Below are 17,596 nucleotides of genomic sequence, written 5' to 3' on the forward strand. Positions count from 1 at the left end.
AGTCAATCTAAAGAAAATGAAGGAAACCAGGGGTCTGTTCTTCGTAGCTCGCTTAAATGATCTAAGATGTTTTAGCAGATCCTGGATCTTTTAATATAGATAACTGATCTCTGGCTAATTTGCTTCTTCAAACAAGTACGTGAATCGGATTAAAATGTCTGGATGAACTGATTTTAGATCGCTGCGTGTGTTGTGAGACTGATCTATCAATCTTTGATCATGATCAGCAATGCAATGATTGGCTGACGGCACAGCAGCGTAATGACATCATCTGATTAATATTCAATTATCCATATGAGCAAAATTACATAAAATTCATTGGAAACGGTTAAATATTTAACGCAATAACTTTACACCTTGTTGAGGGCTGCATGATTGGCCCTTTCTTGGCCCTTTTTCTCTAAATAAACCGAGCAGTTTGTTTAGTTTAACAGTTAGAGCGGATTTTCCTTACCCATAGTAGTATTATAGTAGCCGTTTTTTTATTTGGTGAAAAGAATAAATGGTTGTTTACAAAAGCATTTTGATATTGGTAAAGGTGTCTGCAACTTTTATGAAGCATCAAATCACTGTCATATTAACTGTCAAACATGTTTATGACTGCATAAATGTATTATTGCTTTTAAAAAAAGTCACATTGTGCATTTCTTTATCATACACATTGTACAAAAGCGATCTAAAAAGTTCATATCAATAAGTTTTCTCCTTGCACCACCAGGTGGCAATCTTTGTTCCTTCATTTCCGGGATGCAGATTCCATAAGTTTTATTAATATTTAACTTTAATCATAAATAACTATAACTTTATATAGTTTAAAAAATTGAGTATTTCCCCAAGTGTATATAACTACAACTGTAAGAAAATATCTTACCTGAAAGACCAGGTATGAGCTAGCAGAACTGTTGCTATGACAACAACTCTAAGATCAGTTTTGAAGAACGAAACTATCGTGGATCGTGTCAAATCGTCAATAACCAAATCCAGCTAACTGAGTAATCCACGTACGAAGAACGGACCCCTGTTTGAAAAAGCTACTTTAAGCTAAATGTAGTCCAACAGTCAACTGTAAAGCTGCTGTACAGAGCAAATAACCTGGACGAACTGAAAATTATAAAAAAAAAAGTCTCCATTGATGCAATTATGTCTACATGGGAAGTGGGTTAATATCACTCATGACTTCTTTACATTTCAATCGAGCATCAGAATGGGGAAGAAAGGTGATTTAAGTGACTTTGAATGTAGCATGGTTGTTGGTTCCAGGCGGGCTGGTCTGAGTATTTCAGAAAGAAACTGCTGATCTACTGGGATTTTCATGCACAACCATCTCTAGGGTTTACAGAGAATGGTCTGAAAAAAGAAAATATCCAGTGAGCGGCAGTTATCTGGGTGCAAATGCCTTGTTGATGTCAGAGGAGAATGGCCAGACTGGTTTGAGTGGTAGAACGGAAACAGTAACTCAAATGACCACTCGTTACAACTGAGGGTTGCAGAAGAGCATCTCTGAACGCACAACATGACAAACCTTGAGGCGGATGGACTACAGCAGCAGAAGTCCACATCAGGTGCCACTCCTGTCAGCTAAGAACAGGAAACTGAGGCTACAATTCACACAGGCTCACCAAAATTGGACAATAGAAGATTGGAAAAACGTTGCCTGGTCTGAGTCTCACATTCTGCTACGACATTCAAATGTCAGGGTCAGAATTTTGCATCAACAACAAGAAAGTATAGATTATTCCTGCCTTGAATCAGCGGTTTAGGCTGGTGGGTGGTGGTGTAATGGTGTAGAGGATATTTTCTTGGCACACTTTTGGGCCCACTGGATATTTTCTGTAGGGGTTTAACCCCGGCATCCTGGCCAAATCTGCCCACTGGCCTCTGTCCATCATGGCCTCCTAACCCTCCCCATATCATGATTGGCATATCATCACTCTGTCTCCTCTCCACCAATCAGCTGGTGTGTGGTGTGCGGTCTGGCGCAAAATGGCTGCCGTCGCGTCATCCAGGTGGATGCTGCACACTGGTGGTGGATGAGGAGATTCCCCCCCTTTGTGTAAAGCGCTTTGAGTGCCCAGAAAAGCGCTATATAAATGTAACGAATTATTATAATTATTTTAGTAGTACCAACTGAGCATCGTGTCAACCCCACAGCCTACCTGAATATTGTTGCTGGCCGTGTCCATCCCTTTATGACCGCAGTGTTCACATTTTCTGATGGCTACTTCAAGCAGGATAATGTGCCATGTCATAAAGTGTGAATAATCTCAGACTTGAACATGACGATGAGTTCACTGTACTCAAATGGCCTCCACAGTCACCAGGCTCAATCCAATAGAGCACCATTGGGATGTGGTGGAAAGGGTGATTTCCATCATGGAGCAGCCGACAAATCTGCAGCAACAGCGTGATGCTATCATGTCAATATGGACCAAAACCTCTGGGGAATATTTCCAGTACCTCGTTGAATCTATGCCACGAAGTTCAGAAGCTAAAAGTGGATCAAACCCGGTACTAGTAAGGTGTACCTAATAAAGTGGCCGGTGAGTGGATATTCACAAATGACGTTAAGCCATTTTACAAGGACATTTACATTCTAACTCGTCTGTGTCAAGTTTATATAAAGCAATACTTTTTTTAACATCAAATTACAGAATCTAAATAATCTTAAAGTTTTTGTCCGTTGCATCTATAGGCTGTTGTATAAGTCATTATATAATAGGCAAAGTTACTATTTCGCAGTAACTTCTGCTACTATATTTCACACAACAAAATTTCTTTATCATGTAGGCCTAGCTAATGCCTTGTTTAACACATTTTAATGAGTTTCCTTTGTTACTTCAAGACTAATGTATTATTAGAGCTAAGTGGATGTCAGTTTAGGGTGTCTTGTGTCTTACTTGCATTAGTACTCTGTTTCCGTATGAATAGTTGTCCTTTCAAGGCGACCACATTGTCACTTAATGTAAATTGGAATCTTAAGAACTTTGTGCGCAACAATTACCTCTTAAAATGACCTTCTGTTTAGGAATAATTTGTTTTTGCCGTGTTTATGCTTCCTATAAATCCATAATGGAGTAGTTCTGGGTCTGAAGGGACACAATGGTGCCCTTATTGCATTAAGTGTCTTCACCTTGGACAGACAATGTGAGCTTCAGTTGTGACTGTGTCAGAGTTTTGAAAGGAGATAATCACCTCACAAAACAAGAGTTGTTCCGTGGGACAATAGTCAATCTGCAACATGAATTGACCTGAGGTACTTGTCAACTTTGGATAATTAAGTAAAATGAGACCTTTCAGTGATTACATTGAGTTGTTTTTTTTTTTTTTTTTGCAAGGGTCATAAAAGGGTCATGGATTATAGGTGATTAGGATGTGATTTGTAGTGTGAAAACACTTGCTGCTAAATGTTAATGCTGTGCTAGCTAATGGGTATATTCAGCAGCTGAAAACTGGGCTATTCTTTCTTTTATACCAAAGCTAACAAGTTATGATCACCCCTGGGGTTAAACCAGCTTAAAACATCACATTAGAGAAGTCCACAGCGGCTGTTGGAGTGTGAAGGATCGGTTGCACTAAGGATGTTATGTGTTGTGTTTTAGAAATAGGGCATTTGTTGCTCTAGGTGTGAATGTTCTGCTACTAAGCTAACAAACTCAAAATCTTAACTGAAAACTAGTAATGTACAGTTAAAACCAAAAGTTTACATAAACTAAAAAGGAGCATAACCATTTTTTAAAAAATGTCTGATGGTAAATCATACTAAATGTTTACTATTTCAGGTCCGTTAGGATTACCTAAATTAATTATATTTGCTAAATGCCAGAATGAGAGAATTTTTTTTATTTTTTTTTATTAATTTTCCAGACAGTTTACATTTTTTTCCTTTTTTTTTTTTTTTTTTTTTTAGCTTTGCTTTTAAACTGTATAATTTTGGTCAAATATTTTGGGTACCCTTCCACAAGCTTTTCACGGTAGTTTGAAGGAATTTGGCCCATTCCTCCTGACAGAATTGGTGTAACTGAGTCAGATTTGTTGGCTGTCTTGCTCGCACAAGCTTTTTCAACTCTGCCCACACATTTTCTATAGGACTGAGCTCAGGGCTTTGTGATGGCCACTCCAAAACATTCAATCTGTTGTCCTTAAAGCATTTTGAACTAATTTGGCAGTATGGTTAGTGTCATGGTCTGTTTGCAAGACCTATTTGTGGCCAAGTTTTAATTTCTTGGCTGATGTCTTGACGTGTTGCTTCAGTATTTCTACACAATGTTTTTTCTTCATGATGCCATCTACGCTGTGAAGTGGACCAGTCCTTCCTGCAGCAAAACAGCCCCACAACATGTGCTGCCATCCCTATACTTCACAGTTAGGATGGTGTTCCTAGGCTTGTAAGCTTTCATCTTTGTCCTGCAAATGTAACACTGGTCACTTTAGCCAAACAGTTCAGTCTTAGTTCTATCAGACCACAAGACATGTCTCCAAAAAGTACTTTTTTTTAATTTATTTTTTTCCCCCAGTGTAATTTAGCAAACTGTAATCTGGCTTTTTTGTTGATTCTGGCTTGTTGATTTTCCCATGTTGTCACAGAAGGAAGCAGTGTGTTTGAGGTTTTCCTTAAATACTATTCCACAGTCCTCCAATTAACTCAAATCTCGTCAATTAGCCAATCAGAAACTTCCGTAACCTTGACACCATCTTCTGAGCGTTTTCAGAGGCATAATAATCGTATTGTATGTAAACTTGACTTTCTAGAAAAGTTATAACAATTTCTCAAAAATTGCGGTCTTTCGTCTCGTTTCGCACTTGAACAACTAAATGAATGCTTAATGAATATAATGAATGGGCCTCTATACTGATCAGTGAGCACCATCTTTCGAATGAGACGTTAAAACGAGGTCCTGACTCTGTGCTCGTGAAAAAATCCCAGGATGTCTTTTTTAAAAAAGTAGGGGTTTAACCCTGGCATTCTGGCCAAATTTGCCTACTGGCCTCCATCCATCATGACCTCCTAACCAGTCCTGCCATGTACACTGGAGTCAAATGGAGTTAAATGAGGTGGGTTTGTTTGTTTGTTTGTTTTTTTCAAGAAAGAGAGAGAGAAAGCTCACATGTGGAGTTCCACAGGGGTGAGTTCTAGGTGCATTATTACAATTTTTTTTTTAAATCATATTAATTATTTTAAAATGCCACATTGAAATCCACATCTTTGCCACAGCAGCCCTCATATTAACCAATCCTTAACAAATAAAAAAATATAAGTAACTCTAGTTTTTGCAACTCTAACCATATTTTAACCTTGGTATTTATAGTAAAACTGTTTTAAAAATGTAAACTTTTGATCTTATTCTTCATGTACGAGCGGGCGCAGCCATTTGAATCTTTTTGGCTCCAGACTTTTGGTTTCATTTACTTCCATTTATTTTTAGACGCTTAAAACAGCTCGTTATGCTGCTTGATGGTGCAAACTGATATTTTCTTATTATTCTGCTTTGTCTGTATATTCATGAAAACACTTGTTTGTTGAGCAAGTAGTTTGACTGTTTTATATTCCTAGTCATTCCTCCCATAGGCAACTGAATCTGAAGTTCTAAAACAATCGCAAAAACGAGCACACTTCCGCATTGAGGAATGAGGTCAATACATTTCCCACAATAAAAGACATGGTTAATTTTCAGAAGGGGGAAATCAAGACCATCTGAAGACCAGCTAAAACATCTGAAGGTAAGTGTTCTTTTTTTCATAAGTTCAATAAATTGTCATGTTTAACACACTATCTATTTTTCTTGAATCTTCCCAGGACACAAATACCAAAATCAACAGAAATCTAGATGTTTGCCGAACATGGTGGTGAAATCATACTGTGCTGGTAAGTAAGTTAGATATATGGTAAGTATTAATAGCGCTTCACTTTTGCCACATTTTTTATGTTACAGCCTTATTCCAAAATGGATTAAATTCATGTATTTCCTCAATTCTACACACAATACCCTATAATGACAATGTGAAAAAAAGATTTGTTGAAATTGTTGCAAATTTGTTAAAAATAAAAAACCTGAAAAATCACATATACATAAGTATTCACTGCTTTTGCCTTGAAGCTCTAAATTGCGCTAAGCTACATTCTGTTTCCACTGATCATTCTTGGGATGTTTCAGCAGCTTAATTAGAGTTCTCCTGTGGTAAATTCAGTTGATTGGACATGATTTGAAAAGGCATACACCTGTCTATATAAGCTCCCATGGTTGATAATGCATGTCAAAGCACAAACCGAGCATGAAGTCAAAGGAACTGTCTGTAAACCTCTGAGACTGGATTGCCTGGAGGCACAAGGCTGGGGAAGGTTACAGAAAAATTTCTGCTGTTCTGAAAGTTCCAATAAGCACAGTGGCCTCCATTATCCATAAGTGGAAGATGTTTGGAACCACCAGGATTCTTCCTAGAGCTGGCCTGCCATCTAAGCTGAGTGATCGGGGGACAAGGTACAACCATCTGTGCAGCAATCAGTGGCCCTGCCACAGCCCAGACCCAAACCATATTGAACATCTCTGGAGAGATCTGAAAATGGCACTGTAACTTTCTATCCAACCTGATAGAGCTTGAGAGGAACTGCAAAGAGGAATGGGTGAAAATTCCCAAAGACAAGCTTGTGCCATCATATTCAACAAGACTTGAGGCTGTAATTGCTGCCAAAGGTGCATCAACAAAGTATTGAGCAAAGGCTGTGAATACTGATGTACATGTGATTTTTTTTTTTTTTCAGGGTTTTTTATTTTTAATAAATTTGCAACAATTTAAAAAAACTTATTTTTCATGTTGTGATTATAGATAATTTTGTGTAGAAGTTTGAGGAAATCAATAAATTTAATCTTTTTTGGAATAAGGCTGTAACATAAAATGTGGAAAAAGTGAAGCACTATGAATACTTTCTGGATGCACCTCATCTCCATCTGTGGAACAGATAAACAGGTATGTAATCCCGTCACAGGTCTCTGGCCTCAGAAAGGTTATAAACGGAAAGTCTGCGAATGCACTTCAGTGCCTCATTAAGTAATGTGATTAGCAGTCAGTGGGTGGACACAAATGAGACATCTAAAACCGAGGCCGACCTAATCTCCAAAACACAAAATATAGAGTTTTCCACTTTCTCTCAGGTTGTTCTGTGTCGCTGATATTTTAGTTGCAACTCCTGATGGATAAATGCATGGAGGTCTTTCACTTTTACAGTGCAGCAAAGCACACAGCCATCTGCCTCTGTGTAGACGGACGCATCTTAATCCAGATTATGGCTGCAGCATAAACGTTTTTTTTTTTTTTTCCCCCCTAGTCAACAGTGTGTCCTTGATAGCACAGGCAGGTCGGTTAGCCTAGCTCCAATTTGACCACCAGCAATCAATCTAAAGGACTTCTATAGTGGAAATCGAGGATTCAGACCCAAATATTTCAGGAAATCGCAACTTGGCATCAAGCTAGAGACTCCGGCGTGGTAAATAATGGCGTTTTTAATCAAAAGTATGGTGGGGAACCCATTGAAAGGAATGGGACTTGGAGGAGGAGATGAAAAGGCTGAAGAGGAGACCCCTAAAGACCCTGCTGCCGCCGCCGGGATGACTCGAGAAGAATATGAGGAGTACCAGAAACAGCTTGTGGAGGAGAAGTAAGTCACGTTTAGGCCCTAATTTTGCTTGCATACATGACATTAAATGACCTTGACAAAGTGGATTGGAGAATCTTATATGTTGCATCTTGCAGTTAAAGTTGCTGTTATTTCCACTTTTAAGATTTATTATTAGTTCTTAGTGAGATTTAATACAATCCCAATGTTATCAAAACTCTAAGCAAGTTGATTTTGGATTTCCTTCTGTATTTTCCACTCTCAAAGTCAATCATACATCACAGAAAATGTGTGTTCAGATTAAATTGTAATGCATTGATTTCCATTGCTATACAAGCAATGATGCATCCTCATGAAGGCATTATTTATTCTCAGTATTAATGCAAAACTACTGGTAGTCATACCTCATCAGGATGCATTAAATATGATAACGTCAATGATGAAAGATGAACAGATTCGATTTTGCTATCAGAAAGTAAGCGTCAGGTGCGAGCTGCTAATCAGTCCTAAGAGCAGGGCTTAGCACGGGTTATCCTGGCCTTGTTGAGCTGAATAATGCTATTTTTAGAAACAATCATGATAGCAACCGAGTGCATTGAAAAGTAGAACGGTGAATCTTTGACCTCCTGTGAATATAAAATTCGAAATGTGTTTATGCATTTATTTGTTTTTGTTTTTTTATTGTTTTTATTTATCCATTTATTTTTCTTTTACATTTATATGTGTATTAATTTACTCATTTATTTGTTAATGTATTATGGTCCTTTATGTATTTATTTATTGGTTTATTTGTTTATTATTTTTTACATGTAATTCTGAATGTATTATGTTGAATTTTTTATTTATTTGATTTTATATATAGTTATGAATAGATTAATTATTTAGGTATTTATTTGTTTGTTTTCACACTAATTATGAATTAATTGTTTATTTTGTTTGATTTAAGTATTTATTTATTGTTCGTTTGTTTGTTTGTTTGTTTTCACATGTAATTAGGATTAGATTATTCATTTTTATTTTTCAAATATTTTTATTTGTTTGTTTGTTTGTTTAAGTATTCATTATTTGTTTGTTTTCACACTAATTATGAATGGATTGTTTATTTTGTTTATTTATTTATTAAGTATTAATTTATTGTTTTTTGTTTTACATATAATTATGAATGGATTTTTATTGTCATTATTTTTTATTATTTTTTCTTTTGGTTGTTTTACAAATGATGAATGGATTGTTTATTTTGTTTAAGTATTTATTTATTTTTGTTTGTATAATTATGAATGGATTATTTATTTACTTATGTATTGTTTGTTTTCAAGTAATTTGGAATGGTTTATTTATTATTTATTTTTAATAATTTTTTATTAATTTATTTATTTAAGCATTTATTATTTGTTTTCACACGTAATTATGAATTAATTGTTTATTTTGTTTATTTATTTAGGTATTTATTATTTGTTTGTTTTTAAACGTAGTTATGAATGTATTATTTTGCTTTTTAATTTAATTTGTTTTTAGTTTTTACATGTAATTATGGATTATTTATTTATTTACTTCATTTATTGTTTGTTTGTTTTCACATGTAATTATGAATGGATTAATTATTTTTATTTATTTTTATAGGTTTAAGTATTTATTTTTGTTTGCTTTTATGAATGGATTATGCATTTTATTTTTTGTAACCAGGCCTCAACCGTCAGCCATTTTGCTTTTTGTTATAAAGATTTAACTGACATTTATTTATGACTTATTCATCGTGGTTTTAAAATTGGAGTCTGATTTTATTGTTTTATCTGAACATTCAAAAACAACAACAACAACAATAATAATAATAATAATAATAATTAGTCAACGTTATTACATAACCAAAATAATACATTTAAATAATGGTGTTCATTCAAGCTTGCTTCAAGCTTTCTTGTCTACTTATACATTTACTTAGTACCAGTCATATGTACAATATGTGATTTTACAGTTTAGTCAACATCTGACGTGGATCCAAACCTTTTATCAAAGTTGTCCTTAAACTATTTAACAACAAGAATATTTTTGATCCACTTCAAATGTTGACTACTGTATTTTGAAATCTTAAAGACAACACATTTTGATTAGGCTGTTAGATTTTGTCTTGAGGGAATAAAGAGATTTCCAAAATCAAGCATGAAAAAAAACCAACATCAGATATGTTGATTGCAACTATTGCTATGTTTAATCCGAAGATTTAATATTCCTCATGTTCAGCTGAGGTAACTGTTGATGCTAGTTGCTAAGTAGAAATATGAGCATGTCAGAAACAGATGATTCATACAATAAACACACATGTCTGCTGTGAGATTACATCGAAACATCTCAAGATCTTTGTGTAGCTTCAGTTCAAACACCCGCAGGATTTCACGATCTACTTTTTATAGCCGTATAGCGCTTGCCCGAAACAATGACTGTAAGCATCTGAAGCTCTTGATCTCAAATTAAGCTGTAAAGCTAAAGCCCGGAGGTCATTTCATTTGCTTACAGTCTTCTGTCACGCACAAACAGCAATGCATGTTGTCCACAGAATTATACATGTTTAGGGAGGAATGATTTTTTTTTTTTACATTAAAATCACAAGATTTGTATCCACTGTATTGCACAGACTTAATAAAAAAAAAAGCTAGATTATAAACTGTTTTTGTCTTTGCATGTGATAATGTATTGTCAACATATCTGTGATCCACAGAATGGAAAGAGATGCAGATTTCTTGCACAAGAAAGCAGAGAGGGCGACTCTGAGGGTCTGTCTAAGAGAAAAATACAGACTTCCCAAAGTAAGACACTTTTCTACCCCTCTTCCTTCTCAAATACAAACATCAGTCGTTTTTTAGGTTATTCAGGTATAAATTGGGTATAAACAACCAATTAAGATTCTAAGTTTATACACACTCAAACTTTTGCTGCTTGATTAATCTAAATGAGTTGAAACAATTCAATTGTTAAGGTTTTTTGGAGACAACTAATTATTTTGTTCAATCCACCTCAGTTTGAAGAAATAATTAGGTTACTTATTTGATTTGTGTTGGGACAACATGAAGGAATTGTGTGAAACCCAGCATTTTTTACAGTGCACTCAATTAATTTGGTTTGGGACAACATAAATGAATTAAGTTAACTCATTAATTTTTACAAATTTAAATAGATTGAACATAAAAAAATATTAAGTTTTCCCCCAACAAATATCTGGAGTTGTTTTAGCTCGTTTTAAATAAATAGTTTTGAACAAACAGCAAGCATCATTTTGTGATGTGTTTACAGGCACACTATCAGGTTTTTCAAGGGCGTTTCTTTCTGTATGTCCACCCGTACTGCATTTATTTGCGCCGAATTACTGTACAAAACAGCAATATTATTATTTTAATGTATTCTACATTGTAATGAATTACTGTAAAAATTCAGCTTCTTTTATCCAGTCTTCTGTCAATTGATTCTTCGAAATTTGTCCAAATAGGCTGATGGTGCTCATCAAATATTGTGCTGATTCATTTTTTTGTTGAAACTCATACACGTGTTGTTTTTTTTCTTCTTAAAAAAATATATAGACAAGTTTCTCTCCTGGATTATTTTAATTCTTGATGTTTAAGAAAACAAGGAATTTTTCACAGTATTTGCTATTGTATTTTGTTTTTTTAAAGAAAGGCCTATTTCTTTTAGTTTTGCTTAAATGTTTTTTAATTAGTTTTTTAGGGTCAAAATTATTAGCCCCTTTGGGAAATATATTTTTTTGATTGGCTAAAGAACAAACCACGGTTGTCCAATGACTTGGCATGGAATGATAACCGTGGTTTGCAAAAGTCATGGTTTTGAAACCGCTAAAAATTTGTTATACCATTCCCAAGGGTATGTAAGGTTTTTAAATGTTTTTTTGAAACTAATAAAGACAGCAGAAGTCAATGATTTATTTGAATTATTTAGCCTGACATGTTTTCTGCTCCAAAATGTTTTTTGTTTGCTAAAATAAAATGTATTGTGTTTATTGGGAGAAAAAAAAATGTTTTCTTTACTCGGACATTTAAAAATAACATGTTTTAAAGCAGTAATCACTATAGTGTGACACTGTGGTATTTTTATTCAAGGTTTTCATACTGTCAGAAACTTATACCGGCTCATGCCTACCAATGACTTGCATATAGTTAACCTATTTAAGCCATTAAATTGCATTTTAAGCTGGACGCTAGCATCTTGAAAAATAAATAGTATGTACTGTCATCATGTCAAAGACAAGTTAGTTATTAAAACAATAATGTTAAAAATTTTGTTGTAAAAAATCTTCTCAATATGGGAAATATTTGAAAAAATGTAAATAATTTTGACTTGAGCTGTATGATAATCTTATTTTATAGCAGTATTCTCTAACATTATCTTTACAGTCAACTCCATGTATAAACCTGAATAAACTAAATTATGAACTGTGGTGCATGTTAAAGACAAACTCAACAATTCATTAACATTTGAATCCTCTTTTAGCATTTTACTTTCCACTTAAATAGTCCTGCAGTCAATGTATAATAAATGATGTTGCCTTACACTGTAGGACATATGGGAATATAAGTACAAAAGTGGTCACTAGGGTACAGTGTTGGGGAAAGTTACATTTAAAAGTGATATCTTACAATCTTGAGTCACTTTTTAAAAGATAACTAATTGTAGTTAGTTACTTTTTAAGGAAAGTAATGTGTTGATAGTGTGATAGATACAATTAATTCATAAATTTAAATAAATAGTTGGCAAAATAGCCTAATGCAGGGGTGACCAAACTTGGTCCTTGAGGGGCAGTGTCCTGCAAAGTTTAGTTCCAACCCCAATCAGACACACCTGGGTTATCTAATCAAGCTCTTAGGCTTTCTAGAAACCTCCATGCAGGTGTGTTGAGGCAAGTTGGAAATGGAATCTGCGGGACACCGGTCCTCCAGGATCGAGTTTTGACAGCCCTGGCCTAGTGGTTAGCGCACCGACATATGATGCAGTAGCACATCAGGGTGTCCCGAGTTCAAATCCAGGCTCGAGGACATTTCCCTACCATAATATTTATTTATTTAGTCTATGCTGGGCGTAAGGTTTTAATATATTACTTTTTAAAAGTAGCTTTCCAGAAACTGCTGACACATTTTTACTTGAATGTTCCATGTTGGTACCTAATGGCCCGTTTTCACTGAGTGGTACAGTATGGTACAGTTCGGTACGCTTTTATGGCTGTTTCCACTGTCAAAAAGTACCAAAAAATGAACCATACCACTTTTTTGGGTACCCTTTTGAAAGGGTACCTAGCACAACAAAAGGGTACCAAAAGCCGGAGCTAGACGCGCAGCTGACCGCTATTTTTTAACACAGATGTGTCACTAGCTCATGCACAAGCCAGGAGAATGAAAATAAAGGAAGCAGCATTTTTTTTAAATACACAGCCGAGACATTACACCATAAAAGTATACAATAAAGGTACCTACCACAGCAACATACACTAGTATTTATGTGTATAAAGCATCTGTTCTGTGAGAAACGCTTCTCATATGATACGTGAACGACTTGTAAAGCTTTACATTTTCTAGATCAAGAATGACGTCGACTGAAACTTTCTGTTGTACACCACACACACCATTGGTACCTTTTTGGCAGTGGAAACGCAAGCCTTATATAGGTGACCTGTACTGTACCACTCAGTGGAAACGGGCCAAAAGGATCCAAATTGTACTTTTAAAGGTTCATACACTGTTATTAGTGCCTAAAAACTACAAAACTGTAGCTTTGAAAAGGTGCTGCCACAGTTTTTTTTACCTTTATTTTTGAGGGTCTTATCATGACACTTATCATCATAACAAATGGCAAACAATTAATAGGAGCATTTAAATTAATGTTGTGTAAAAAAAATAAAGTGTACAGATTTTCGGGACACATGATAAAATGATTGGGGTGATTTTAAAAAATTAACGCGTCTCTGATCCACATAGTTAATGTATTCCTGTAATGTCAAAGATCAGTTTTTGGCACCATTTCTCCAGTTCCACATGCTACTTCAGACTTTATCATTCTTTTTACAGTTGCGACAGCATATTAGAATAAAGCAATGTATAACAAGGACATAAATTGATTCAAGAGACGTCAAACAAAAGAAAAAAAAGAATGCTTTTTTCACAGTTTCATTTTGAAATAAATGCTTTTTATAATTGTGACACAAGCAGCAAAAACTAAATTCAAATTTGGAAAGAATGACTACAATAATAATATGAATTATTCATCCAAAAAGCAAAATTCTATCGTTTATGATGGATGCTTTTTCCAACAAACTTCATACTGACGTGCTCACGGTGACCCGAGTTCGATTCCTGGCTCGAGGTCCTTTGTCGATCCTACCCCTCACTCTACTGCGAATGCTTTACTGTCTGAAATCTCTACTGTCCTATCATAATAAAAGTAAAAAAAAAAAACTAAAAAAAATTGTAAAAAATAAAACAACAATTGAGGGTTATAAATTATTATTTTTTTCTTTTTTTCTTCTTTTTTGGTGAACTGCCCCTTTAAGCACTAAACAAAATATTAGATTTTTGCTGGATTATGTGACATTAAAAAATTCAGCTCTGCTGTCTCAGGGATGAATTAAATTTTAAAATATTTGAAAATACTTATTTAAAATAATAATAATATTCATTTAATAATATTAATTCATTTTTGATCAAACAAATGCAGCCTTCTGAGTGTAGGACACTTCCTAAAACCTTTTTTTATTATCTTAAAGAGAGAGCACACAAAAATAAAAATTAGCTCTTATTTAACTCACACAAGTAATGTTCAGTTGAACAATAAAGATTATTTTTGGATGAAACTGTTCCTTGGTATTTCTTAAATCGTGAAGTCAATAAAAATATACAGGTAAAACTAGTTTAAAGAGGGGTAATTTACTCAAATGTTCATTTACTCATTATTTATTCCCCTTTAAGTGCCTCTTAAGTTTAATAAGTTTCCTTTTCTGTTGAACACAAAAGAAGATTTTTCCATAGTAGGAAAAACAAATACTATAGAAGTCAATATTTACTGGTTTCCAGCATATTTTACATGATTTTCTTTTGTGGTTAACAGAAGAAAGAAACGAGCATTAAAAGTTTATGAAGTGAAACAATCAGGTCTGTAAAACAAACTAAACATATCTTTACAACAGTATTACCTTTAATCTGCTGCCTCGCCAAACAGCATTTGTGACAATCTGGATTACTGAACTATCCCTGTATTTATCTCTGTTTGTTCCGAGTCCTCATCCAGCACTATATGAGCTTGTTTACCCGTTTTCTCCTCAGAGCGAGCAGGACGAGAACATGCTGCAGATGGCCGGAGACGATGTGGACGTTCCTGAAGAGCTACTGAAGATGGTGGATGAGGATGCCACAGAAGAAGAGGAGAAGGACTCCATCATGGGCCAGATTCAGAATCTACAAAACATGGACATGGATCAGATCAAAGAGAAAGCCAGCGCTACGTTGACAGAGATGAAGTCCAAGGCCGAGGAGAAATGTTCTGTCATGTAGGGGTTTAACAAACTTGCGCATTTCTACACACAACATTAACAACAACAAAAAAGGTCAGGATTTTGATTTGGAGGAGATTTGAGGAGAAAAAAAATGTGCACTGCAAAACAAAAAAAGGCTTTTCTTACCTGAAGTTTTTGTCTTGTTACTATATAGTGCAAATATCTAAAATTAAGAAGCATTTTTAGACAAGTAATGTTTTCAGAAACAATGTCAAATTCTTATCCCGAGTTCAGACTGCATGATTTTAGCCCCTAATTTTGACTTGCCAAGAGTTTTTGAGAAATCGCAGACAAATGACTGAAATCACAAGCAAATCGGTGCTCTTTCACGTAAGTAACAATCACACAGTGTGAACTATCAAAGATCTGAGAGAATCGCTGATGAGTTGCACAACGCCCGTGAGATATTTGGCATGCTAAACATCTGGAGCTGTCGGCTATTCAAATCATGCTGTGTGAAATGTGTTCTGATTGAAAAATAACATCCACGATCACCTACAGCCAATGAGAGAGCAGCATCCACTAGTAAGAATATCTGCAGGCCAACGGGAGGATGGGGGAGAAGTTAAAAATGCTTCTTTTCGGTCTATTTGGACGCAAGAAATGGAGGAAAAACTAGTAGAAATTTGGCAGAGGCACCCATGCCTGTTTGATGTGTTATCTGAGCTATATCACAACCGGGTCAAGAAAAAAAAAAGTTGTGGAGAAATTGCTAATTCCCTTCAATAGCCAGGTGAGGCTGAGCACAACAAGTACAACAGTTTCTACCTCACTAAAGGCTTCTTTCTCATTGTGTAATTATTAACAAAGTATATACTACGCGACCTCACATTGTTTCCATGTCACTTCTCACTTGTGTTTGATTGTAAGACGTAGTTTGTTGGTCGATTCTACCTGTTGTAAAGCCATGCAGTGTGAAACCTGTCACCGATCCATCCTACAGTGTAAACACAGCAGCGAACGAATGCTACCCCAGATTGTCATGCAGTGTGAAAACATCTGTGACGCAACTACTTTGAAAATCGTGCTGTCTGAACTCAGCGTTAGGGTTTTTGTCTTCTTTCTAGTACAAATATCTAAAAATTCTTAAGCATTTTTTAGATAATGTTTTCAGAAACAATGTCAAATTCTGCTAAAAAAATGCAGAAGCATATATTGAGAAGCATTTTTAGACAAGCAACACTTTAAAAAATATGTTTGCTAATTGTTCAAACTAATTTATGAGTTGAATAAATGATTTTTGGGGGCGTTTTTGAGAACTAGATTGTTTAATGTTTAATCAACTTAAATTTGTAAAAACAGTTGAGTTAACTCGACTAACTTAATCGATTTGAGTTGGGACAACATGAAGGAATTGTGTGGAACCCATCATTTTTTTACATTGATGTTTTTAGAAACAATGTCGAATTGAAGTGTGTTTTTCCTGAAAACAATCAAAAACAAAAGTAAAAAGAATTAGTTTTAGTTTAAAAAGTTTACTTTGCTTAAACTCACTTTTTAGCTTGTTTTAAGAAAAAACACATTTAATTTTGACTTCTTATTTCTAAAAACAATGCAATAATATTACTTCAAATCAAATCACTTTTATTGTAATGTAATGTGTGCTATGATGAGTGAAAAGTTTAGGTGAAAAGCTTGTCTACACTAAAAAAATAAAATAAAAAAAAACTGACGACCTCACAATTCCTTTAGTTGTTCCAACACAAATTAAGTTAACTCCATTATACGTAAAACATTTAAGTTGTCCCCCAAAAAACCTGAAGAATTGCATTGTTTCAACTCATTTTACATATGTAGTTTAAAGATGCACCAAAAGGCATTTTTTGAGCTTAAATGCTTCTTGATGTAAAAATGTTTTAATATTCTGACTAGAAACAAAGATTTATGCATTCATTTTCTTTTGGTCATTTTAGTTTATTCAATTCACTTATAGCGCATGTCTTTGGACTGTGGGGGAAACCAGAGCATGTGGAGGAAACCCACAGGGAGAACGTGCAAACATCACAGTAATGCCAACTTACCTTGCTGGGAATCAAACCAGTGACCTTCTTGCTGTGAGGCAACAGTGTTAACCACTGAGCCACTGTGCCGCCACTAGAAACTAACTAATAATCTAAATAAGAAAAGCTTGTTTTTTTATGCAGTGCATGTGATTTTTAGTTATTTTATTTATTTATTTATTTATTTATTTTTTGTCCTGGCATTTTCAAATTAAGATTGATCAACTGTGATCGATGATTGAATTTTGATCTAAAAATGTGGAAGGGTAACTCGCAAATGTTTTTCTTTTTGTTTTTTAATCCCCAAAAGCTGCTACATCTGATTGTAGGTCAGATTTTGGCTCTCGGTTTTGCTGTTGGACTTTATTTTTTTGTGTGTGGTATTTGAATAAACGCTTAGTAGCCTATTTTTCTCTCCTTTCCCCATTTTTTTCTGTTGCAATA

At 34.8% G+C, this 17,596-nt stretch overlaps 1 protein-coding gene across 1 annotated transcript; it reads left to right on the forward strand.

The window, feature by feature from the left end:
* Window positions 1-7,319: 7,319 nt before the first annotated feature.
* cplx4a (complexin 4a) lies at window positions 7,320-16,805 on the forward strand. Its single transcript, NM_001077300.1, is given in 3 exon segments — window positions 7,320-7,651; window positions 10,323-10,410; window positions 14,923-16,805. Coding segments are annotated over 3 exon segments (480 nt in total). The 5' UTR covers window positions 7,320-7,487; the 3' UTR covers window positions 15,151-16,805.
* Window positions 16,806-17,596: the final 791 nt, after the last annotated feature.

The sequence above is a fragment of the Danio rerio genome, chromosome 21, assembly GCF_049306965.1.
Source record: "Danio rerio strain Tuebingen ecotype United States chromosome 21, GRCz12tu, whole genome shotgun sequence".
Lineage (NCBI taxonomy): Eukaryota > Metazoa > Chordata > Actinopteri > Cypriniformes > Danionidae > Danio > Danio rerio.